This window comes from Urocitellus parryii, chromosome 8, assembly GCF_045843805.1.
Source record: "Urocitellus parryii isolate mUroPar1 chromosome 8, mUroPar1.hap1, whole genome shotgun sequence".
Lineage (NCBI taxonomy): Eukaryota > Metazoa > Chordata > Mammalia > Rodentia > Sciuridae > Urocitellus > Urocitellus parryii.
The window spans coordinates 85,104,917-85,131,368 of record NC_135538.1 but is presented as its reverse complement, the minus strand read 5'-3'; the positions used below and the strand labels follow the sequence as shown (position 1 = coordinate 85,131,368).

Genomic DNA, 26,452 nt, shown 5'->3' with positions numbered 1-26,452 from the left:
ATTCTTCTCATCTGAAAGGTTATGTCTCTCCTTTTGGCTAGTTGTATCCTATTCATTTTTGAGGAAGCATTAAAGTGCATAGCAGGTAAGATTACTGTGCATTACCTCTCATTTATAGTACTTTTAGAAAATATAGTTAAGTATTTTTTATTGGTTCTTTCTAACTAGTTTATAATCTTTGCTATGGCAGAGACTATGTCTGCACTCCCATTTCGAGTACATTATCTAACAGTGAGTACTCATTGAAGGCTTATTAAGTAAAAAGCTAGATCCAGTAATCCATGCCAGTAACCCCAGCTACTTGGAGACTGAAGCAGGAGAATCACAAGTTCAAGAAAAAACGTAGGCAGACTCTATACCAAAAATCTTACTTAGCAAAATAATAAATAAATAAATAAATAAATGAGTAAAGGAAATATGACTCTCTGGGATAGATAATATTTCCATTAAGTAAATGCTTAACTAAAAGAGTCAGGAAAACATTAGTTTTGTAAGCATTTAATATTTCTTCAGCATTACACATTTAGTCTTAGAGGTTGTGATGGACTCCCACGAAGCTCATACGTTAGGCAATGCAACAATGTTTAGAGGTGAAAAGATTAGACTATGAGAGGTACAACCTCATATGATGGATTAATAATTTGAGGGTAACTATCAGGTGGTAACCATAAGAATGTAGGACATGGCTAGAGGAAGTAGGTCTTTGTAGGTGTGCCCTTGGGGCCATATCTTTTCTCTGGTTCCTCATGTGCTCCTGGCGCTAGTTGGTTCTCTCTCTCTCTCTCTCTCTCTCTCTCTCTCTCTCTCTCTCTCTCTCTCTCTCATGATATTCTGTCTCACTTTGGGTTCAGAGCAAAGGATTTAGCTGGCCATAAACTCAAACCTCTGAAACTGTGAAGCCAAATAAACATTTCCTCCTCTAAGTTATTATTGCCAGGTATTTTTGTCACAGCAAGGAAAAAAAAAAAACTAATACAGAGGTGGTGGTGGATCCTCCCCATCTGGTCATTGAAATGTATAACTAAATGTTGGGAAGAAAATGAGGCTGAAAAGGTGAAAGTCCTTTGCCTTAATACAAGAATAGAAGGCCTAGAGAGGGAAGGAGATCTATGAAATAGTATAGACAGAGACCAAGTGATAAAATGTGTTTGAACAACAAGATGAGCAAAGAGAAACCATTGAATAAATCAGAAAAGGGTCAATCAATGAAACTGAAAGAGCTCCAAAATTACCTAATATCATAGAAGGCAAGGAAAATGGGTAGTACAAGGAGATTATAGCCAATAGATTCAGGCGATCGGTCCACTTCAATCAGAAAAGTGCCTTGTTCCATATCCTACTAGAGAGAGTAAAAGTTAATGAACTTCATACTTCAACACAGTGAACACTATAGAAGAAAAAAAATGGTGCTATCATTTTATGTGGTACAGCCTCCCAAATTTATATTGATAAGCAATCACTGAGGTGATGGCATTGGAAGGCAGAGCTTCCAGGATGCAAGGTAATGGGGGTTCCTCACTCTAGAATGGATTAGGAACCAGGCATGGTGGGCTGTGCTTGTAATCCCAGAGGCTTGGGAGGCTGAGGCAGGAGGATCTTGAGTTCAAAACCAGCCTCAACAAAAGTGAGGTACTAAGCAACTCAGGGAGACCCTGTCTCTAAATAAAATACAAGAAAGTGCTGAGGATGTGGCTCAGTGGTCAAGTGCCCCTGAGTTCAGTCCCTAGAACCAAAGAGAGAGAGAGAGAGAGAGAGAGAGAGAGAGAGAGAGAGAGAGAGAAGAGAGAATGGATTAAGTACCTCATAAAAAAGTTTGGGGGAGAACTCTTCTGGTCTTCTGCCATGTGAGGACACAGTTCATCCCTCCTTGCCCTTCTACTCTATGCCATGTGAGGATGTAGCAAGAAAGCCCTCATCAGATATCATATGCCAGCCCCTTGATCTTAAACTTCTCAGCATCCCGAACTGTAATTTCTATTGTTTATAAATTACCCAGTTTGTTGTATTTTGTTATAGCAGCACAAGCATACTAAGACAAGGAACAAAGTAGCCTGTAAATGAGGACTTCATGTAAGTACAAGATCCAGAAGCTTAGGTTATTCATCTGTCCTTTTATTCACAAAGGCAGGAGTAGCTGGGCTTTCTGGAGTGGAAGATAGAGACCAGAGATGGAGTGAATGTGAATGAGACACTGGAAAGTATGTTGTGCATATATTACAGGTTAGGTACCTCAAGAATTAGACTTCAAGACTGATATTTGTGGTTGGGAAGTGCTTATTATGGAATGTTCTTGGGTCAAATCCAGGAGAGAATAAGGGGAGCTGAACTTTGATGGGGAAATTAGAACAGTGGCTTCATCCAAACCTATAGGGAACTCTGAATCTAAAAGTCCCTCCAAATTATCACTAGTAGAAACAAGAGGATAAGACCTCTGTATGCCTACAGATCTCAGATATGAGCTCTCCCAAGGAGGGCGTATAACCTTTAATGAGGCATATTCCTTAGGTCAACAGCAAATCCTAGAGAGACACAACTGTGAGCCCTAGCAGCCAATACTCCCAGCAGTTAGAAAAATACATGACTTGCTATGAAATGAGATCTGAGAGTGCATCCCAGTATCAACACTAGTCCATTAGTTTTGTTCTTGAATCCACTTGCCTCATATAGTAGGATACTTCATTTGGGAACAGTTCTTCCAAGATCTTGATTAGTCTACTTTTTGGGAAAACTTATCTGAGGAAGGGTGACTAAAGCAATTATTCTGGAAGCTATAACTGATATTTATAACTAAAAACTGGCTATGACCCTTGATTAGAAACTCTGCTGGCATCGTAGCTGATCTGGTGGAGTGAACCAGACTATTTTCTTAAAAGTTCCACTATTTCCTTAATCATCTCTAAGAACGGGCTGCTGCTCTTATCAATTTACCTTCAGACTGCACAGGAGAATTTCATCAGATAACTTTAATATATCATCTAAGTATCTAGCCTGTTACAATATTCACTATCCCCATTGTACAACATTATCCTTGTGGTCAGCTTCAATTATACCAGGCAGCACAGACACACAGGGTCCACAGATGTGTGACTCCTAAGGGAGTCACTGGAAATGATTATCTGTGGAGTAATACTTCTATGACTAATTCTACAGACTTATGTATTCTGATTATTGGGGGGTATAGTACCATATTTTAGGATGTATATCACAATCTAGAACATGGCACCCCATCCTTGTATGTTACCATCTCCAAGATGAAGCCTTTGAATCACATTTAAAGGTTCTTCTGCTACTCCACCAGTGCAGTAATTTTTGAGTGGTACAGTACATGACAGGACCTGTTAATCCCCAAATCATGTGCCTATTGCTTTACTTTAAAGTGAGCCTTTTAGTTTAACTGAATTTATGTGAGATTCTACGTCAGTGATTTAATTTAAGCTCTTATGCAGTGTGTTTGCTGGACTTTACCAGGCATAAAACACAAACCCATTATTAGAGTCTGTGTTAATGACACTCCAGATGAATTTCTCTCTATTCCAGAATGGAAAGGGTCCAGAGAAATCATTTTGCTTCCAAGTGGCTAGTTGTTCTCCTCAAAGGATGATGATATATCAAGGGTTCAGCATTTGTCTCTTTTGCTGGTAGACTGGATATTTGGTAGCTCAAGGATCAGATCAATCTTATTGGGTAGGGAAAAGATACTGTTGATCACATGCATAGTCTTCATCTCTGCCCAATGATTACTCTGTTCAAGAGTCTATTACACTTGCCTTGGGATGACCAAAGACAAGCTGACACCAACTGACTGAGTCATTCTCTTCTGTTCAGTTGTTCATACTTGTTATATTGTAGATGCTCTCTGGTGGGCATTAACATGACATAAACCCCTTCACACTTTGTGTATTCTTCCCTGGTTGTATCTATATGCCTCTTTCACAGTTCTCCTTGACTCTGATCTTCCAATTTTTCTCCTTCCATGTCCCTGATTAAAAAAAAAAAAAAAAAAAAAACAAGACTTTCATTTCCTTTGATACTGTGTATATCATTAACTTCAGACAATTTTTTTTCACAGAGTGAATAACCAATTGCACTACCTGAGTCATGGACTGTTGAGAAGTCTTCAGATCTATCTTTAAAACCTACCCACAGGCAAGGCTGACCTACTCATACCATACCCATTCTTTTTCTTTAGCCAGCTGGCCATAAAGAAGCTTCTCACACAACCATGGATATGCAACTTTGGGCCATCTGATTGCACAGAATACTTCGGTCCTTTCGTTCTGCCTATGTCTAATAACAGAGAGACAATTTACATCTTAGAAGTATTACAGCTAGATCTTTCTGAACCTTTAATATATTAGGAGGGTGATATAACCCAGATCAACATGGGCAGTTTGGGCTGAATGGTCACTTGGTAACTCACTGACAGGGTGCTCCATCTCTACCAGGGCTCAGGGTCATAATAGGAGCCATTTTTAAGAAGTCCAAATGGTGCATAATTTGCTGCTGCAGATGGCACTGTCTTGCTTGACCATAGAACTTCATATTGCTGTTGCCTACTAAAGAGTGACATAAAACCCACATAGCATCTTTCTCTGCACAGATATCTCTAATACCATAGGATCTCCTGAGTCCCGTGGCCCAGGAGTCAGCACTACTTAAAACATAGATGAGATGTGATTCACATATTTTCCTGCACTAGACCCCTTTAAAAGATTTTGCGTCTTCTAGTATATAGGTTGGAGTAGTATTTCCAATACAATTGCAATATTTTTTTTTATTCACTGAGTCTAATGGGAGACTGTTGAAGAAGTTTACACTTGGCCTTATCTGCTAAAACAGCCATTCCCTTCACTGGCCAAGAAACCAAATTGGATATTTGGCCAACTACCAATTGTGTCTATTTAAATTATATATTCAGAGATCAAGAAAATTACCAAATGGGACTACTATAAACTAGAACTAGTGGATGGAAAATAATCCAAACCTGTATTAGGACTTAATTCTTAAAAATCAAGATTTCATACTTTCCTACTTTTCAAGGAAAACATTAGGACACATTTCCTGACTATCAATGTCAACTTAAACCCTGTATTTAAAAGTTCTCAAAAACTCCAGCATTAGTTCACAGTTATCTGAGAATATCAGTGTAAGGCCATTTGAGTAATTATTACCATTGTATATTCTCCATGGTTTTGCAAGACCTTTGTACCTGGGGTGTGAACATTTTTAATGAATAGATTCCAAGTCTGAAAACTCACTCAGGCCTGGAAATTGGGAAACAGATTATCATTTTTATTAGGGTAGTTGCCCTCAGCCCTTTGATTATCTATCCTTAATTTCTTTTAATTATATAGATGGAGCAATACATTTATTTTGTATGTATTTTTACAGATGCAGCGATTAATTATTTTCATAGCTGCTTTCCCTCTTACCTTTTCTTTCTTATGAGAACTACATATATTTGACCTCTATAATTTTGGGATCCTATCATCCCCATTTCTGTTAGGGAGCTCAGTCCTATAGCAGCATCTCCTAATGCCATATCTGACCTAGAGAAGCCCAGCTACTATTGAGCTTTTAAAGATTCTGCTGCTCTTTTCACAAGTTTCTTTCTTTTTTTTATTTCAAGCTTATTGCTTTGGTAAATGGAGTGTCTTCCAGGCTTTTGTTCAGAAAATGTTTGACTATTAGTTTTCATGGGCTTCTATCTTAAGTCTACTCCAGCATGTTCCTTTCTCTGAGTCTTTTGATCCCTTCTCCCACTGTCTGCCCCAGTCATCTCTGGCATTTCTCATTCCTTTATGTGGTCTGTAACTTTCTACATGTTTCCAAGAAGCATCAGAGGAATGTGATAGCACTTTTTCCCAGAATCCTTCCCAGGCTTCAATATCCATGTCGACAAACCTTCCATTATTTATTTCCAGTCCTGCTTAATAAAGCACACAGAGGATCCAGTCCCATATGTACTTCTCAGCTCCTACTAGCGTGTATTGTCTGCCCATATAGTTCCTTCAGGATATAGTCCCTTTTCATGCTTAGCAAGTCCAGCACTTCTTTGGTTCTGCTATGACTTAATGTTGGTTATTAATTGTCTGGTGGTCAGGAAAGGAGGTGAGGTAAAAAATCTTATGAAGGATTCTGTATCTCTCAAACATGGGGGAGCCCTAGCTTGTACCACTAAGGAGTGGGACATTTTGCTTACAGAGTTCAAGGAAATATGAGAATTCAGTCTTCTGAATACATAAACCCAGATGTTATCATCCTATCCCTCAGGGTTCCAAACCTTTTCAATCGAGGACCTGATCTTAGTGTAGTAGATTTGCTGAAATTGTGAATTCAACCACCTACAGAATTTTACTACTCTTACAGTAAGTCCTGGGTCTGAATTACATCCTCTTTTTCTGTTTTCCTGTATTCTGCCATCTTATTCTGTTTGTGCTGCTGTAGCAAAATACCTAAGAATGAGTAATTTATAAAGAACAAAAATGTATTTTTTTCATGTTTCAGGAGGATGATAAATTAAAGATCAAGGTGCCTGTAGGTTCAGTTGTCTGGTTAAGGCTGCTCTTTGGTTCCAAGATGGTTCCTTATTGCTGCACCTTCTGGCAGGGTAAAATACTGTATCCTCCTTCACAAAAGATGATATAAGGGCAAATTATCCACATTGATATGAAGCCTCTTTTATAAGGGGTTTAATATCATTGCAAGACAGAAGCCCTCTTGGCCTAATCACCTCTTAAAGGCCCCACCTCTTAATACCATCACATTTATCTACCTTGCTGCCACTGAAGCCCTGTGACACTTATACTTAGATTTTAGTTGATGACTAATCACCCTGAAACATTCAATGTTTTGTCCCTCAGTACATCAATCAAACTCAGCTGCAGCCATCTAATTCCCATCTTTATAATTATACTTCCCCATATCTCTCAAATACCTGGTGTATAGCACTTGTAAGTGATGTCCTGGCTATTACATCCCATCCCACCTCATTGCCAGTAAGTTTTACCAACTGTGTTGTTGCTGAGCAACGAGGGATATACATATTCTACCTACCACTAGTAGTAGGCGCTTCCTTGCCAGCTGCACAGAAGGTTATTCAGCCCGTACTCCCATTCTTGAGTCTACTTTCTTGGACCACTTCTGGTAGCAACTGTTGTAGTTCAGGTTCCCAGGGAAACAGATTCTAAAACTCTATTATTATCAGGCAGGAGGTTTATTGTGTTGTACCTTTGAGAACACCTGTGAAGGAGCAAGAAAGGATGGATGGGTGGAGAGAAAATTTAATTGCCACACAGTTCAACTGTCAACTCCACTAATTGCACCAGGAGCTTTAAGTTAGGATCGCTTCCTCTCCGTACCAAATTAAAAGACTTAATCTTTGCACTCTTGCAGCATTGACCAGTCTTTGAATGAGGGACTCCTCCTGGGAGGGAATGTAAGGTGAGGTAATTTCTTACTCTTAAGACACAACTGTGTTCTGTAATCCCTCAACTCCTGGCATTAGGGGTAACAAGTACCTCAGTTCTGAAGGGGGTTTCAGTGTAGCATGAAAGCACCCACTGCAGTTCAGTGTTCACATGCAAAGTCAGGGAGTGCTGCATTCAAGAGCAATCGAATTGTCTATTGAAACATATAGGGATGGCAGACATGGTGGTGCACACCTGTAATCCCAGTGGCTCAGGAGGCTGAGGCAGGAGGATCATGAGTTCAAAGCCAGCCTCAGCAAAAGTGAGGTGTTAAGCAACTCAGTGAGACCCTGTCTCTAAATAAAATACAAGAAAGGGCAGAGGAAGTGGCTCAGTGGTTGAATGCCCCTGAGTTCAATAGTTCAATCCATGGTACCACTACCCCCCAAAAAAATATATAAAAGGTTAAGTTTGTGGATTGAGGGGAATATGCAGAAATTTCAGTCCTGAAGAAAAAGGGTATTTTTTGTCATGGATACTGGAATTCCTAAGGACTTATGCTTATCTTTATCTGGAGTAGGATCATTATAAAACCTAAACATTCTATGCATAAAATGTGTTCCCATGTAGAATAAACTGTTGTACTATTTTCAACATTAGTAAAATTAGTCTACCTATTAAGCATCACATGCTATCTCTTGAATCAGTCCCTGTGGATCAGGAAATGTTATGCAGTATGGTGAGGATAAAGACAAGCAAGTCCCAACCTTAAAGCTGATGTCAATCCTCAAAGCCATATGTTTATAAGGGTGAAAGAGATAAAAACAAGATCAGCATTTGAAGTGTTATCATTAGCTTTTTTAGATTTTATTTTAAAATACTTACAGACTCAGATTTGCAAAAATAGAGTCCTATGTACCATCACTCAGTTTTCCTCATAGTGACATCTAATATAACTGTACTAAAATATCAACACCAAGAAATTGACCTTGGTAAAATATTGTTAGATATATTTCATTTTCACCATTCCTAAGGCATCAATTCTTATGTGGGTAAGGAGGTGGAGTTCTGTACAATTATAACACATGTAATCAAGATATAAGATTATTTTATCAGCACGAAAAAACGCCTTCATGCTACACCATTATATTCACACCCTTTCTTCTGCCTTAGCCTTGTATCCTGGAAACCACACTTCTGTTCTCCATCTCTGTAAGTTTATCATTTCAAGAACATTATATACCCAAAAAACACATGGTGCATGACTTTTTGGACTTACCTTTTTCACTCAACAAAATTTCCTTAAGATCCAGACAAGTTATTACATCAACGAATATTACATTCATTTTTATTACTTAGTAATATTCCATAGGTATGAATATTCCATAACAAATCAGGTTATGATTATTCCATAATCATTCACCCACAGAAGTTCATTTGGTTTTTCCCCTAACTTTTTGTTATTAATAATCAGTCTGCTATGAACATTTGAGTATAGGATTTTGTGTGGATATATATTTTTATTTCTCTGGGAATAATACTTGGGAGTGTACTTTCTGAGTCATATAACAAATGCATGTTTAATTTTTAATTTTGTAAAGAAAACTTTGAAAAATCTTTCCAAAGTGACCATAACATTTTACATAGCTACCAGCAATATATGAGAGACCCATTTTCTCTGCATCCTTAACAGCATTTGGTATTATCACTATTTTATTTTGGACCATTCTACTGAGTATATCTCACGTGGCTTTAATTTGCATTTCGATAATGCCTAATGATTTTGACAAATTGCCAGTTTTTGTTCAAGTAAATCAATTAGGTTATTATTTCTAATTTTTCAGCATGTATTTTTTCATTATGTGATACTCTTATTTCACATACAAAAATTATTAAATTATTAACTAAGTACTAACTGCTATATATTGCTTATTTCCTTTTTTTGTGCTTTATAATATTAGAGATAGGTAGACCATTAAAAATTTCTGGTAGAACATTTACTTCACATAGTAGGAAACTGTGGCCTAGGAATATTCAATAACTTTTTCAAGACCATCATAGCTGGAACTAGAGTCCAGACAGGGAGTCTCTTGTTCTAGCATCATCTCCTCCTTCTGCCACTCACTTCCCCTCCCTTACCCCTCTATCCTCCTCTTTCTCCTCCCACTCCTTCTTCTTCATCTTCTTCATCTTCTTCCTCTTCTTCCTCTTCTTCTTAGGTCACTCTACCACTGACTTATATCCCCAGCTCTTTTCATTCTTTGATTTTGAGTTGCTAAATCTAGCTTCCATCTTGTGATCCTTCTGCTTCAACCTCTCAAGTTGCTGGGATTATATGTGTGGGTGTGTGTGCGTGTGTGTGTGGTGCTGGGGATTGAACCCAGGGCCTTGGGCATGCAAGGCAAATACTCTACCAACTGAGCTACATCCCCAGCCCAAGCATCCTTTTCTTGAGACCACTATGTTTTCCTAAACTAGACATATGTGTGTATATATGCATGGTTTTTTTTTGTGTGTGTACACACTCACATGTATGAGGTTGATGAATGGTTTCAGGTTTACTACTCTATCAAGTACCTGGCTTCCCAGCACCCTTAAATAAAGGATAATAAGACATTGTATAATATTGCTTAAATTTACAGAGAATTGCAAGATCTATGTAGCTGGATCCCTAGGGACATCTAAAGTTGAGGGGATGGAATATGGTAGCCAGGTGTGAATAAGGTAGATATACAATTCACCTGGTTTGAGATGTGAGTGGATCTGGAGCTGCTAAGATTAGGTCATTGGGGCAGAACTCTTATGAACGTGATCAATGAAAGAGGCTCATGGGAGCTCATTTGCCCCTTTGGCCCTGTGAAGATGAGAGGAATGAAAGCTTCTGTGAACTACAGGATGACCCTCCACACATAATGAACCCTCTATCACCTTGATCTTGGGGACTTCCCAGCCTCTGAACTCTGAGAAATAAATTTCTGATGTTTATGATCCAGCCAGTCTATGGCGTTTTGTTGTAACAGTCCAAACAGAGTAACTCACCTTGATAAGTTCTGAAAAATTCAACTAACTCAACGATTGGTGGAGGTGGAGGTGGAGGAGGGAAATCGAGGGCTATGTGAAAACTACCAGACCATTCCTCTGCTTTCCTCCGCTCTCACTATAATGGCTCAAGAGCATTGTAAACGATGATGCCAAAGATCTGTAACCTCTGAGCTGCTGCTGACCTTGAGGAAATTTGTGGAGGTGGCTATCACAGAGGCAAGATAAACATACCCTGGGGAGCAGCAGGAGCAGGTAGTAATACTGAGAGAGTACATGAGACAAGCTTTCTGCTGGCTTCACTTCCCAAATATAGTGGAGGGAGAAGAAACCACAGGGATGAGAAAAAATGTGACTCTTGTATTACCTAAGTAATAATGGAACATCAACTGAATATGAAGGTAAGTAAAACTAAAATCAGGGTGAAAATAAAGAGAAAAATAAAGTAGGCTTTTAACTTTTCAAAGAATACTAGGAGTTTTGATTAATATACTCAGTGAGAGCAGGTTTAAATTAGTATTTTTGGAGATGGTTCTGTTTTTTTGGTATTTAGAGTCCAAGGAATGTCCATGAAAATAGATGCTGATGGAGTGGATCTGAAAAGATAGAGATATGTAGAGGTGAAGGTATTGGATGGATCTCTATGGGTATGAAAATGTTTTCTGTGAGTGCAGACCTTGTGGTGGAAAAGAAGACTATGGGCTAAACCTTTGGTAAATGAGAGTGAGTGATCAAGAGTGTGACAGAACAATCTTTAAAAGAAGGAGAAAGAAAGTCTCAGAGCAGAGAAATTTTGCAAGTTGGAGGAAGAACAATCATGTGCAAGCTGGACTTGAGGGATTATGGTGAATACTGGCTCTATCCTAATTCTTTGGAATATAGAAAATGAGGAAGGACAATGCTCTACACTGGTCATACTGAACAGTGCCCCAAAGGATACTAACAGTTCATACCACCATGAGAAGAAAATACAATAATTCATGTACAACATTTAACACAAACCAGGAACATAGAATAGGTACATGTTATTACTATCATTATTTATTACATAATAAGTCATTACTATTACGCAGACAATAAATATTTAAGAGAAATAAAAATTGTTTCCATTTTCCAGATAAGGAAATTCACATTTAAGATTGAGTGACCTCCTCAAGTATGTAGGACTTGGGTCTGTAGGGCCAGAACAAGTAGCTAGGACCTTGTATTCTACCAGGTTCTCCACTGCTATGGTTTGGATGTGAGGTGCCCCCCAAAAGCTCATGTGTGAGACAGTGTAAGAAGGTTCAGAGGAGAAATGATTGGGTTGTAAGAGTCTTACCCCAATCAATGAATTAATCCCCTGATAGGGATTAACTGAGTGGTGACTGAAGTGATAGGGTATGGTTGGAGGAGTTGGGGATTGGACCATATTTGTATATGGCAAATGGAGTCTCTTTCTACCTCTTAATAATTATATAAGCTGGTTCCCTCTGCCATACTCTTCCACCATGATGTCCCGCCTCACCTTGAGCCTGTATCAATGGAGCCTGCAGCGTATGGATTGAGACCTCTGGAACAGTGAAATAAAGCTTTCCTCCTCTACAGTTGTTTTGTCAGGTCATTTAGTCACAGCAGCAAAAAGGCTGATTAAAACACCCACTGTCCTACAGGGTTGTGGAATCATGGATAGACACATGTGTCTTTACCACAGGTGGCCTGGGTGGGGCTGCATCACCCATCTCCAATTTTGAAGTGGAAAAGAAAATAAGCAAGAGAACTTGCTGGTAAACTCTTGGGGGTTCATGTCATAGCATGATGAGGAAGGAGTGCTTATTTAAATCTAATTGTTTAGGTGTCTCTGTTCAAATAAAATATTCCTTTAATAAAGATATCACTAATACATACTAATTATGGTAAAAGCACTTTTCACTTATTAAAGTTTGGGTGCTTATAGAATTAATCTAGTTTTTGAAAAATTATTATCCAAATCCATTTTTCCACTTTACAGGTAAGTAAAGAGTAAAGTTTCTTTTGAAGTCAGTTGGTCATACTCTTTAAGACAGAGACCAACCATTAATAGAGGAAGATATCACAGAGATAGACTAGAGAGAAGGACATTAAGACTTTGGCATTTCAATCCATTCAGTATAAACTCTAAGAAGGATAAAGCCAGTAAATAGTTGAGGTATCTAAGATGGAGACTCTTCATATCACATAAGTCAAAACTGAAGGATTTGCAAGAAATTACTCAATGCAAAATATAAATTTGGAAGAGAACAGAATGTGGAAAAATTATTCTAAAACATTGCCAATTAAGCATTCTGAATTTGACTAATATGGAAAATGATCTGCCTCAGAGGAATGCAACAGAGGCCATGAACTCTGACTCTGAATTGGGAGACAAGTATTGAAAGGAAATAACCCAAAGAAGGAAAAGCTAAGAATATTAATTGCTTGGCAGAGGTATGTCCAAGGATGGTATGACCCATCCAAAGAGAACATTATGATGGCCCTTTTTCTAGGTCCAAGAACAAAACATTCCCACACATTGAATTCCTCATGAAATAAGTGACAATCATGGAACCTTACCAAAAATCAGATTAAAATAGGTATTTGGCTGAATTTGAGCCAAATCTGATATCCAGTTTCAGCCAAATACTTTCAGTGAAATTTCTTGAGAGCCAAATGTTCTTTGAATCCAGAAAGACCATATTTTTGCTAATTAATGTAACTATATATAAATAAGGTGACCATATACTTTATCATCCAGGCTGGAACATATTTAAGCAAAAGGGGATGCTGTTGATAATAATGTGAGTATAATGGGCACCAACTAAATCCTGGACATAAGATCACCTTATGTAAAAACATTCTTATTCAATGGATTATGGTGGTAGAAAATGTGCAGGTAGATGTGATAACTTATGTCCTAACTCTAGGCTTAGAGTTCACTGTTAGCCAACGATGTGTCTCAATGTATGTTGCAGATTTCAAAGAATTTCAAAAATTGGTAGAAATTAAACACAAATAATTATAACATGTGTGTACAGAATCCTGATATCACAAGTGTGACATTTGTCTATTCCTTGGATAAAAAAATTAACTAGTACTCTGTTCTTAGTTCTTCTATGAATATGCATGTATATGCTAACTTCTGTTGATTATACATTAATGGAATTTTCATTTTTTCTCACTGTCAAGAGAGCAACAAAGGCCTTTTCAGCTCCCAGACCAATCTTTGATAGAAGCAATCTTCAAAGAACCATATTGCTTTTTTAAAACTTTAGGATAAAAACAAAATAAAACAAAAAACACAACATTTTGATTAGAGGGATTAATTTCCTAATTGAAGAGTTGACGTATCTAAGATATCTAAGATTTTGAGAGTTTAGATGCTGCTGATGATAGCAACAATAATGAAAGCCTTTTGATATTCTAATACATTAGTTTACCTCTCCCTAGACACATAAATTCCATATTTTAGTGTATAGACTCACAGGCTATTGGCCAAAGGAGGAATCATAACTGATCTTCTTTTCACACACCCCACATCTCATCTGTCTGCAGGTCTCTAGGTTCTACTTAGAACACGGAAGTTGAATATATTCAACATACACTACCCCAAGCCACTTTAATTTCTGCTAATCAGACTTCCTATGTCTAGTCTCCATTGCTGCCACAGGTAATTAATTACTGTATTACAGGTACAGTAATATTTTTTAAAGTGTGAAGCATATCATTTAACTCCCTCCTTAAGTTCTTCAGTGGCTTCTCATTGCACAAAGACAAAACAGCTCTTCTTGTCCTGACTGGTTTGGACCCATATGAGCTCATCTTCAGCTATTTTCTCCTCTCCTCACAATAATTCGGCCTCATTGCCCTACTTTCTGCTCCTCCAGGATGCTACCCTTTCCTGACTCAGGCTTGTTTCTAGAACTTTTCTCCATTTATAACACTGTGTGGTGAGCTCTTCTTAAGCTAGTCCCATCATCCTTCAAATATTTGGTCACAGGACCCCTTCTTACAACTTTCAGGACTATCTATTTTACTGCAGTTCCTCTCTATGATACCTGAAAAGTTATTTTCTAGAGTAATTACCATACACTAATGGTTGAGTGTTATTTATGTCTATCTCCTCCAACAGCAGTGTAACATCTAGAGCAAGAATTGACACACTATTTTTTTTCCTCTAAAGAGTCAGATAGTAAATACTTTAAGCTTTTAGCAACACATAGTCTATTTTCAAAAAATCAAAAAACAAAACAGGCAGTTGACTGCACTGGTCTTACTGGCCATAGTATGGCAATTCTCATCAGGGCCATTACTTTAATATGATTTTCTCCCTACCATAATCTTAGCACCCAGCACAAAGCAGGTGCCCAGTAAAAAATACGTACATACTGAATGAATGGAGTTCTTTTCATGTGCCAGGTACTGTGCATATATTCATGATATTTCATTCTTATTTAAATTCTGATAGATATTATTCTATCTATTTTATAGACAAGCAAAAGAAGTCCCCGGGAAGTTTACTAATTCACCCAAACTGATATATCTCTTGTATTAATTTCCTAGGGCTACTAGTACCACAAACCACATGGCTTGAAACAACAGAAATTTATTCTCTTATAGTTGTAGGAACTAGGTTAAAAAAATCACCCAGGCCATGCTCTCTCTGAAGTCTAGGGGTTAGCCATATCTTACTTCTTTGGTTTTTGATGGCACTTGGCATTGCTAGACTTATGGCAGCACAACTCCAGCAGCCTCTATTTTTCTCCCCATGCATCTTTCTCTGTGTTTTCACATATTGCCTTCTTCTCTGTGAGTCTGTGTCCTCTCCTTTTATAAGGAAACCACTCATTGGGTTTATGGCCTGCCTTAATCCAACATGACCTCTTTTCATCTGTAAAGATCCTTTCCCAAATAAAGTCACAATTTCAGTTTTCCTTTTTCCACATTTTAGGAGGGATAACATTCAGCCTACTATTGCTACCAAATTGTAGCGTGAGAATTTGCACCTGATAGCTTTTCAGCAGTACTCTACAGTTATGACCTCAGATATTAAATTAAATTAAAAGGTTATACTGGTGTCCTATTTTAGAATTATTTTGAGAAATGATGATTTGAGAGTGTCAGTGGAAATAAGAGGAACTAAAAATCGTACCTGTTAGGTACTTTGTCTATGTCATAGTTTCTGACTAGTGTCCTAAACATTATGTGAATGTTGATTTTTGAGGCATTTGATACATATGAATAGAGATATTTTTTTCCTACTAACATCATTGATCAAGCAAGCAGAATTTCATTAGAAGTTTCCAGTCCCTCTAGTTAACATCTTTGGATATTAGGCCTGTTTGTCATGTTTTTCCCCAAAACTTGTCAGAGGCATGTTTCCCTCCAAAACATAGTTCTGTGGTCCAATACATTTGGGAAAGAGGAGACTAAGTCACATAAAACAGATTCCTTTACTGCAGTAAATGATTGTTTCTTAGCACTTTTTATTTGTTGATGTGTCTTGAGAGTTTCTAGGAGAAAGGTATTGTGCACATTTTCCCAAGTTCACTGAACAGTTTTTGGAGAGTATCTCCAGGAGCTATACTTTGGTATATGCTTTTCTAAGTGCAGGCAATTTTCTGAAGGCAAATTTGTAAAAACTCCTTTCTTGGGTTTTAGAAATTGGTTTTGAATCCCTAAAGAAACAAGAGAGATTTCTGACAGAAGGGGAAACACTGATAGTCTGTACCAAGGCATCCACTAATTTATAATCAGCACATATTCATTTATTCATTTATTCATTTATGATATTACATTTGTGTGTGTACATAGCCCAGGGAAGTAGGTATAAACTTATTGAGAAATAGATTTCTTTTCATTGTCATACAGATAATGCATGTACATAATTACCCCACAAAGTAACTCTAATAAAAGGAAACCATTAGTTTCACAAAAAATTCATATATTGAATTCTTAACTGCCAATGCTTGGAATATGACTGTATTTGGACATGGAATCCAAAACAAAGAAGCATATAAGGTTAAATGAGGTTATAAAGGTGAGGTCCTTGTCTACAGGACTGGAGTCCTTATAAGTAAAGGGGGAGATACTATGTTTCCTCATGCACACAGGAAAGGTCATGTGAGGACACACCAGGAAGGGAACATCTGCAAGCCTAATAGAGAGGCCTCAGGAGAAATCAAACCTGTTGTTACCTTGATCTTGAATTGTTACAATCTAGAACTCTGAGAAAATACATTTGTTAGATAAACCACCCCATCTGTGGTACTTATAATATTATGACAATCAAAGAAAATTAAAGCAGCCCTGTTAATTGTTCATTAGGTCCTTGCCTTCAAGGGGTTTACTCAGTTCTAATGTATACTAAGTCTTTATAGTTCCTTTAGTTTTGTTTTAGAAGAATTTCATGGGAATCAATCTGATTGTAAACCTCTTGAGAACAAAGGTTTCATCTGTCTCATGTTTTCATTTCCACATTGACTACCAGAGAGCCAGGCATCTGGCAGAATGAATATACTGTCTACATTTCTACTACTTTCTGGGTGCTAATAATTGAGAAATGCCCCAACACAATTCTTAGAGTCAGAAATAAGGGGGAAAAAAAGCACTACAAAGTGTTTTACACACAGTTAGAAACTTCTTATTTAATCTCTTTTTATTTTGAAAGGGATATCATTCCCATTTCATAGATGAAAAAACAGAGGTGTAGAAAACTTAAGTGTTCTGGCCAAAATCATAAAATCATGGGCAGAGCCAGAATTTCAACTCAGTGTTTTTCCTCCCTGAATATACATTGGACTGAGGAAGGCAAGTGCAATTTTTAAAAAATTAAAAGATGCTGAGTGGAGTGTTTTCATCAATTGCTTAATTAGAGAACAGAGAAAATCTTGATTGAAGCACTTATGAAAAAATAACTGGAAATTTTAGTGTACTATATGTTTATTTCTATGACATTTTCATAAGTGACATGACCACCAAAAAGTTAGGCTAATATTAAGTTTTGTAAATAAAAATAATGATGAGCACTTACTAAAAATCAAGCATTTTTCTTGGTTCTGTGGATTTTTGATGGCTGTTTTGTAAGGCTAGAGAAAAAATTTGGAAGTGCCCAGAACCAGACAAGAATGACCAGTCCTTGAAATCCACTATACATTTAACCAGCTGGATAAAGTTGTAAAGTTTACTCTGGAGAAGAATGAAGATGAATTGATTATTGTTTCTAAAAGAGGAAGAGTTTCAGTTAGAAGAGGGATTTAGAAATGGAATGAAATTAAGAGGTAATAAGCTTTCCATTACCAACAGTATTAAGATAGATGTGTCTATATCAAAGAAACTCCTGCATTTAAAGGAAGTTCAACTAAACTTTCGAGTTCCTTAAACTTGAAGATTTTATTCATAAATTTCTCATTATTATCATCATTTTTTAACAAAGTTATTTGCCTCAGAAAACAACAACAAGAAACTAGGGCTACTAACTCCCTTCTGGAACTATAAAGAGAATTCCTGGGAGAGGAAACATCTCAGTTCTCTCATCACCATTGCTAAGAGATCCTCACAAGAAAATTGTTGAATTTGAACCTTTCTCATTGACTTTTTTAAAATAATTATATTAACAAAATTCAGTCTCCACGTTTCAAAGATGATAACATTACCTATTTTGAAAGGGTTGCCTATTCATTTTGCCTTTATCAAAGCAAAAAGACCTCATACCATTATAATGCCTATCACTGTGCCAGGCATTGAACAGAAGCTTCTTAAATACAAAAGAATACGGTTGGGTGTTTTTCTTATCTGGGATCATTGTTTCTTGAGAAGGACCTACCGAGGCTCAGAAGTGAGTACGAGATGATAGTGAGCATCATTAAAGGAATTAGAGTAGATAATCCATGTACAAGCATCAAAGAAGTTGCAGTTATGCGTTGTGATGGGGCTAACCTGAGCACCAGATGGGATATTAGAGTTATGATGTTGTGGGGCATCTTCAGGTGAAATTAGGATACAGTGCAAAAGAGTCCTAGTGAGAATGGGTTAAGAAAGACACTGCATCCTAAAGTACAATAAACTCATAAAACCCAGGCTGTTGGAGGTGTATGTATGTGTGTATGTACCAAAATTATCTAGAAAATCACGTTTGCTGTGGCTGTAAACACTTGACTAGTAAATGAGAAAGATATGGTGGAAGGAAGAGAAAAAAAAAATGCGTCCAGAGGGTGTTCCATTCTGCGATTCGGAACACGGGGGGTGCTCAAATAATATTAATGTTCTCTGATGAAGATGGTAGCGAGGATGATGATGATTAATGCAACCCATGGAAAAAATAGGGCTGGGCAGGATGAAAGACAAGGGATGATGACTCATGGGTGAGGGGTACCTGGGGATAGAGCGAGGTGGTGTGCACGTTGGCGAGCGTGGGGGGAGCTGCTGGGGCACGCGTGGCTCGGACCTGGGGAGAGGGCGGGTGGGTGCCGGTGGGCGGAGCGGCACCGGGACTGAGTGGCTGGCAGCTATGTCTGCGAGAGCAGCGGCATCACCCGGGAGCAAAGCCTCCGAGACTCCGCCTAACTGACACCCAAACTCCCTCTCCCTCCCGCAGCCCCAAACTGGAGGCAGTCGAGCCTGAGAGCAGCCTCGGCGGCGGCCGTCCCAGCCCCAGCCCCAGCCCCAGCCCCGCCCCCGCCCCGCGAGCCCCGCCGGAGACGCCCGGATCGGCGGAGCCTGGCGGAGCCCTCGCCCCCTCGCCGCGCCCGCCGCGCCTCCGCCTGCCCGCCCCCGCCGGCCGAGGTTGGGCTGCGGGAGGCGGCCAGGCGGCCCCTAGCCTCGCCAGGGCGACCAAAACAAAGGCAGCATCCGGGGCTGGGTGGATGCAAACAACCATGAAAGACTGGGTTCTCGCTCTCCCCGGCTCTGCTGCTGCCACTGCCGCTGCCGCTGCTCCTCCTCCTGCCGCCGCCGCCGGGAGGGCTCCGCTGTGAGGGGAAAGCAGGGGCGCAGCTGCTGGGCGTGAATCCGAAAGGTGAGAGCGAGAGAGCGAGCGGAGGGGGCGGGCAGGCCACGAAAATGTCCTCGACCGTGGGGCCCCGCGGTCCTCGCCCACCCACGGTGCCTCCCCCCATGCCAGAGCTGCCCGACCTGAGCCACCTGACCGAGGAAGAGAGGAACATTATCATGGCAGTGATGGACCGGCAGAAGGAAGAGGAGGAAAAAGAAGAAGCCATGCTCAAGTAAGCCACCCCCAGCCGCGCCATCCATCCCTCCGTGCCTCTGTGCCTCCATCCGTCCATTCACCACTCACTCACCCAGTCCTCTCGGCTGAGTGTGGGGGAGGGGCGGGCGAGGGTGCTGGGTGCTGGGCGGAGGTGTCAGTCTGGAGGCCAGGGGCCCTGGCTTGACCAGGGAAGAGGTTAGGGGGACCCGAGGAAGGGGAGAAAGCGACTAAGGCAGGAACCTAGGAGCTGGGAGAGGATGGCTTGGGACTGGTGCCCAGGAAGATTGGGTGAACAGGGGCCACCTTGGTAGTGGGATATGCAGAAGCTGAGAGGAACTGATCCCACCTAAGTGGAAGGGCCCTGGATTGGGAGCAGGTTAGGGGCCAGAGGATGAAGAAGGAAGGGGGTGGGGTGGGATGAAGAGGTGCTGAGGTGCTGAGGACAGCTCCTCTTCTTTTTTGGAGTTGTTTAGCAGGTCAGAGTTACCCCAGAAAAGGGTGCAGGTATTTATATAATAAAAATGCTTATTTTTAGTGTTCATTTTGCTACTCATTCATTTCACAGATCAAGGTTGGGTCTTGTTTTGGGCAGTTGCCATCTTTGGTAACCTGCTCCCCAGCTTCTCTTTAACCTTTTATTCATTCTACACAGACTACCTGTGTGAAGACAAATTTTCTTACCTATATATATTGCCATTGGCAACACAAAGTTTTCAATAATGCCAGAAGCTGACAGGGACTCTGGCCTGAATAAAATAGAGATTCCCCATTACTGGTTTCCAAGAGACCTCTGGAGCCTGATCAATTCCTGAAGGAAGCAGCCCAATAAGGGGTTGAATATTTGTACATATCCTGCCTTCTTTAGAACCTGTGAACCCTTCAGGGGATCTCTGCCTGGTGCCCCATTTTCCTGGGGAGGTTTCTAGTGGTGCAGGAGTGTGTGACACTGTCTGCTGCTGCTGGCCTCAGACAAGGCTGCTTACAAGGTACTGGCATAGAGATTGGGCTTTCCTGGCTCCTTAGAATCACCCCTAGAGTGGAGCTGAAAGGGACTTAATTCTGCCTTCCCTTGGGAAGTCTGCATGCATTCAGGAAAGTTTTACATTCAGGGCTAGGGGAATTTAGAGACCCTGACTGGGACTGATTTTTTTTTAGTGTCCTCTGCTTAGCTAAAAGATGTATCTGGGGGCAGGCAATTTGACATGAAGAACCAAAGGGAACCTGTTGCATCTGGAGTTGGCTGATTGTAAAGAAGGGTAGGTAGGGAGCAGGGGTGTCACCCAGGCACAGAGTACACCCAGCTTGGCCTCTCGTCCAGCTCCTAGGATTGTCTCTTAAAGAGAAGATGCTGCCAAGGATGCTGCTTCCCCTCTGTGCAGTAATGCCTCAAAGGAAAGGAATGGAGGGAGGCTGCATTCACAGATGGATGGGTCCCCAGCCAGTGCAACTGCCACCTCGAGTGGGGAGGGATATATTGAAGGAGAGATGTGGGAGTCAGGCCACAGCAAAATAGTAGAAATCCAGTCATTCCTGCCCTTTCATATAGACTCAGGAAAAAAAGCTGTTAACTCAGAAGGCCGGAGCTGGCCTATTCTATAAAGAGCAGCAGGTTTCTGAATTCTCTGCTCCTTCTCATCCAAAAAACAAATACTTTAAGCCTGCCGGATTGAGGGAGGCAGAACCCTCATTAATCTGCTGCCTGTCCCTAGTGGAAGAATGATATCCCTGGTGCTGCAGGCTTCCCCTCTTCTGAGACTAGAAGTAATGGATGGTGTCTGATGGTGCTGCTGTCTGTCTGTCTGGTTGTCAGTCTGTCTGTCTTCACGGTTGCAGCCCCTGCCACCTGTTCCAGACACCTATTCTCTTGGTTAGGATTTACAGGTTTGCCGCTGTCCTTTTGGTGTTTGCTACAGATAGCAAGTGGATGGAGGCCTCCAGCAGCTAGTGAAAATATGGGCTGCTGCTTGACAGAGTCCAGATAGGAAAGAGAAGGCACAGTGCAAGTAGTGGCCATCACGCCTCTTCATTGGCTGTTTCAAGCATGGTGGAGAGCAATGGGTTTTAAGTGGAAGTGGATGAGTTTTAAGACAAAATCTCAAATCTGCTTACTGCCTAAGGACAATTTTAAGATTGTTTAGGTTTATGTGGCCAGATAAAAATCAGGAACCCTGTTCAACTGCTTATGTTTAACACATCTTTTTCACTGCTTTTCCTGTGACTGTTTTCCACTTGCTTGCAAATAGTGTTCCTTTATTGCACGGATTCACATGATATCGCAGTATGTGATGCTGTTATACAACAGCCCTCTGTAATCCTGGACCTCTGCGTTAACTTTATCAATCAGCCTCCCCTGTTAATGCCTTGGCCTGTTATGCAGTGGTGGATTGGGGAGGGTTTGGGAATCCTAGCTTGCTGTTATGTTTGCAATTAGTGGAACAGTGCTGTACTTTTTTTTCTCCCCCTAGGGGACACTTTATGTCTTAAAAATTGGAGATCATGAAGCTATTCAGATGACATGTATGAATGGGGACTTAATGGCAGGCACCTAGTCCTAGGTGGTGACCTTTCCTAAACTTTGCATTAAAATAGATTGGGAAAGGGGATGCTTTTCGCAGGAGTTTGAAATATTTGTTAAATCAGAAAAAAAAGTTTTTGTGGTAATATGTGGTCCATCATATCACACATCTGAGACTTTTCAGAGATTCTACAAAGCTAAAGTTCTGGTAACAGAACAATTAGGCTTAAAATTCACTTTGGGATTACTAGAATGATCACTTTGAGCTACCCACTGTGAATGCCTACTATCTCTCCACTAGATATAAAAATAGTCTTTAATAGAATGAGAAAATGGGTGGGTAACCATGCCAAAACAACATTGCAAAATATCAATTAAAATATATTTGTATAGTTTCATTAGTCTTGATTATAAATTACTACTTGAATTCAGTTTTGATAATGTCATTAAATCTGCATAAAGAGAAAACCCAAGCTACTTTCACCTCAAGATTTTAGAGAAATTTTATAAGAAATCAAAAGTATTTACCATAAAAATAGATTTTTGGCAAAGTGCACTAATTTTTCCATAAAACTGGAAGTGACTGACTCCTGTAAATTATAGTTAATGATTGATTAATTATCTGTTAATTAGAGGTGTTTTCTTAATTGTAGTAGGCGTGTAGGCATGTGTGTGTGTGTGTGTGTATGTGTGTGTCCATCCATCCTGGGGACTTTTTGAAATCTAACTTCCTCAATGAATTCTTCTTCAAGTAACTCTCAGTAGACATCATGAGCCAGTACATTACATGGACTGAAAACTGCACTATCTGGTACCTAAATCAGAGAATACCTTATTAGATATAAAATCTTATTCCTTTTTAATAATAACTTCAAACATAAAGGAGCTGCAGAATAGCAAGAGAAAAATAGAAGCATAGAATTAACAGGATGGTTTGAAAATGAAAATTGAAAACCATATTGGAACACTTCATAATAATAGCTAACATTTTTTACCATCATTACTCTAAATTGTCATTTAACCTGATGCCAAATAGGTGAACTATGCTCAGTTAATATGTGTGTAAATATTTATATTCTCACCATAACTTGTGCAAAAAGTAGTCAGGTATTAGAATTCTCAAATCTTTACTCTATCCTAAACTAATTTGCACACTAATGCACACCAGACTAAAAAACAGACCTTTTAGTCCAAGACTAAATGTTTTCCCGTATACTACACTATCTATCTATAAAGAGGTCTCTTTTTATATATCTTTTAAAAAATGAGCTTCTGGTCTTTCCTCAGTTTCAGAGAAGTGGTCTGATGAAAGATTAAGCTGATTCAGAAGATAAGCTGCTGATCAAAGTGGGGGCAGGCTGGAGCTTCACTTACACTTGTTATTAGAACATTCCTATGGGTGGAGAGAGAGGGCATTTTCTCCAGTTTGAAGATAATAAAAAGAATCTTGGTGTACTCAGAATACCATTAACTTTGGCACTTTGCATTTTGGGGTTCTAGTTATTCTACTTACTATGTAAACATGAGTGAGACAATTATTGGAATTATATAAGGTTCTATTTTTCTTACAAATCCTGCAACCCATGGTGTGAGTTGATTTATTAAGAATATTGACTTTGAACATCTCCCTCTCATTTATTAAAGCTTCCTCCTTCATGGATAGGAGATAGAAAAAGAAGAGTTCTTGTAACTTTAGCTTTCCTTCTTTTTCTCCCTCCAAACTAGCATAACATTGTGTCCTGAAATGTATTTTTAAGGTCATTTGGAGAGAACTTAATTAGCAATTGAGGAAAGAATGGGAAATAGACTAGGGTGACTAGAAAGTTTGGTGATAAAGTCCCCATGCATACAGGTATCATACTTTCATTGGCAAATTTTCATATCACATATTCAGACATATTCAATCACATTTTCATGGCAGAGATGGGTGAGAAGAAAAAGGGAAAAGGCAAGTAGTGAAGAGGGGTGGGTAGAAGAGTAGCAGGTTTATAACTAATCCAAGATGATGTGTTAAGAAGGAAGTACTGGGGGAGAAAACACTTTCACTTGGAGTTTCAGCTTCTTCACATGATCAGTTGATGGGGTTACACTTTAGGAAGTTGAATGCTGAACTCTACTGGCACTTTCCATCTTGAACAAAAACCTATCTCAGCAGATGTCCATGCCCACTGCTGAATTCCCAAAGGCTTAAAGAAAATGTAGAAAAGGGAAGCCTCAGAAATGAAAGATATGAGGAGTTATCAAAGAGAACAAGAGACAAAAATGGAGAATAAGAGTAATTTAAGAGACTTAAGTTACTATTTAAGTAATTAGATTGCTAAATTAGCAGTATACTATGCAAACCAGTGTGAGCTATTTGTGCTACTGCCAACTTGAATAATAGAGACACAACATATTGGGTATGTTAGTTGCTCACTAGTTAAATAAGAAAAATGATTTGTGTAGTCCTATGTAATTAGCTTCACAGAAATATATCAAATGTGACTTCCTGAACCATGTTATTCTTCTCCTACATCTATAATAAGTGTATGGATGAGGATGAGGTGCCATGGGTTATAAATCCATTGTGTTGCTTTCCATTTATCTTCATGGATCATTTTCTATTTTTAAAAAAACTTTTTGCATTTGGTCCTGTGATATAATTTAAAGCGGGTGCTAAGCCTTAACATAAATTCGCCTGAGGCACATGGCAACTAGAGTAATAGAACTCCAAACCCATACACACTGATTCCATATCTTTATTTTTATAAGTATTTTAAAAATGTACACCATGATGTGGATATTGTGCTTAGTTTCCCTCATCTTTGGGGGTAGGAGACTAAGATTGACTATTTACATTCTAGAATTTCAACATCAGGCATTTGGCTGGACTCTTTACAAAGTTTTACACTTTGTCTTCTGCTCTCTTCTTGATGAGAAATCCAGCCTGTCAGTATTTATTAGCTTTCTAATATTAGTGAAATCCCCAGAACTAGATAGGTACCTTCCTGACCCTTTGCTCATGATATCCTGGAGTCCAGAGAACAAATCTTTAAAGAAGCAAGATAAGAACTTCCTGTGGATACTATGATTTTCCCTGCTCTTCAGAGTGCCCCATCTGGGCTCTTGGGATCTGGCCACAGTTGAGTCTCCAACCCTATATGTGCCTTGGGCTTTCCTGATCTACTTGCTCTTATGTTCCCAGAGTTCCCTCATACCTTGACATTTTCCACTTTTATCTACCATAAGGCTCTCGCTTCTCAGAGCTATTATTCTGAACTTTATTTATAATGTAGACTAGTTCTAACAAAGCATGATATGGTATTTAATTCAACAGTAAGATCAGGTGTTAGAATTTCAGGTATCAAAACTGGGTCAAGTGTTGGGCTGTTTGGGTACAATAAAGAGAAGGTCCACTGCCCACAGCCTGATATTGGCTTAGTTCTACCATTTTAAAATGCCATGTCAGAAAGCGATGTAAGTACTGGGCAATTAGATAGAAACCAGATTTGAATTTGATCTTAACATTATCACTTTTCATAGGAATGAACATTATCAAGTGAACCCATCCAAGCATCAATTTCTTTGTGTGTGAAGTGGAATTTATAATGCCTGCCTTTCTAAATTATAAAGCTTGAATATGGTAAAGTGGATGCATCTTTAAACTTCAAATTATTGTACCCCAGAAAATACCATTATTATGTTTACTCTTTAAAACTATAGAAGAATCCCAAAATGTTTATTTATTTCCTTTAGTGTTTGAAGCACTGTGGGGCTTGTGGAAATGAACTCTTGGAGAAGGAGCATCCACTTTATCATGAAAGCAATGCTGTGTTGCCGGTTGCAAGTATCTGTTTAAGAATATGATAAAGAATGAAAGATAAAATAAAATAATTGCAGGGCATGATCTAAAGTTATTTTTACCCTCATTGTATTTTTTTCTGCCTCATTAAATAGCTCATAAATGATTTTAGCACAAAAAGTAGTGTGAAATGATAAAGTTTCAAGTAGCTAAAAGAAAACCCTAATTCGAAAATGAGAGAAGAAATCAACTTAAGGTAATTTCCTCACCTTTTACTAGGGGGACAAAAAAAGTCAGATGACTTTAGTTTTACTGGATTCAATAAATTACTAATTTTCAGACTTAGCTGAATACGGGACCATGCATGTGCCAAGCAATAGTTTCTCTTTCATGTTAGTTTACTGTTGAATGATGTAACAAATTAAATGTGTTTAAGAATGTTTTAAGTTTCTGTACTGAATACCTTAGGTTTTCTCTATGTATCTTCTTATACTCTTATATTGAGT

General features: G+C 39.2%; 1 protein-coding gene across 2 annotated transcripts in view; it reads left to right on the top strand.

Annotated features, from left to right (window-relative positions):
* Positions 1 to 19,502: 19,502 nt before the first annotated feature.
* Positions 19,503 to 26,452, top strand: part of Rims1 (regulating synaptic membrane exocytosis 1) — a 442,859-nt gene continuing 435,909 nt past the window's right edge. For both annotated transcript variants that reach the window (XM_026391365.2, XM_026391407.1), the window contains exon 1: positions 19,503 to 19,666. In XM_026391365.2, coding sequence (XP_026247150.2) covers positions 19,503 to 19,666 — 164 coding nt within the window. The remainder of the gene's footprint in view (positions 19,667 to 26,452) is intronic.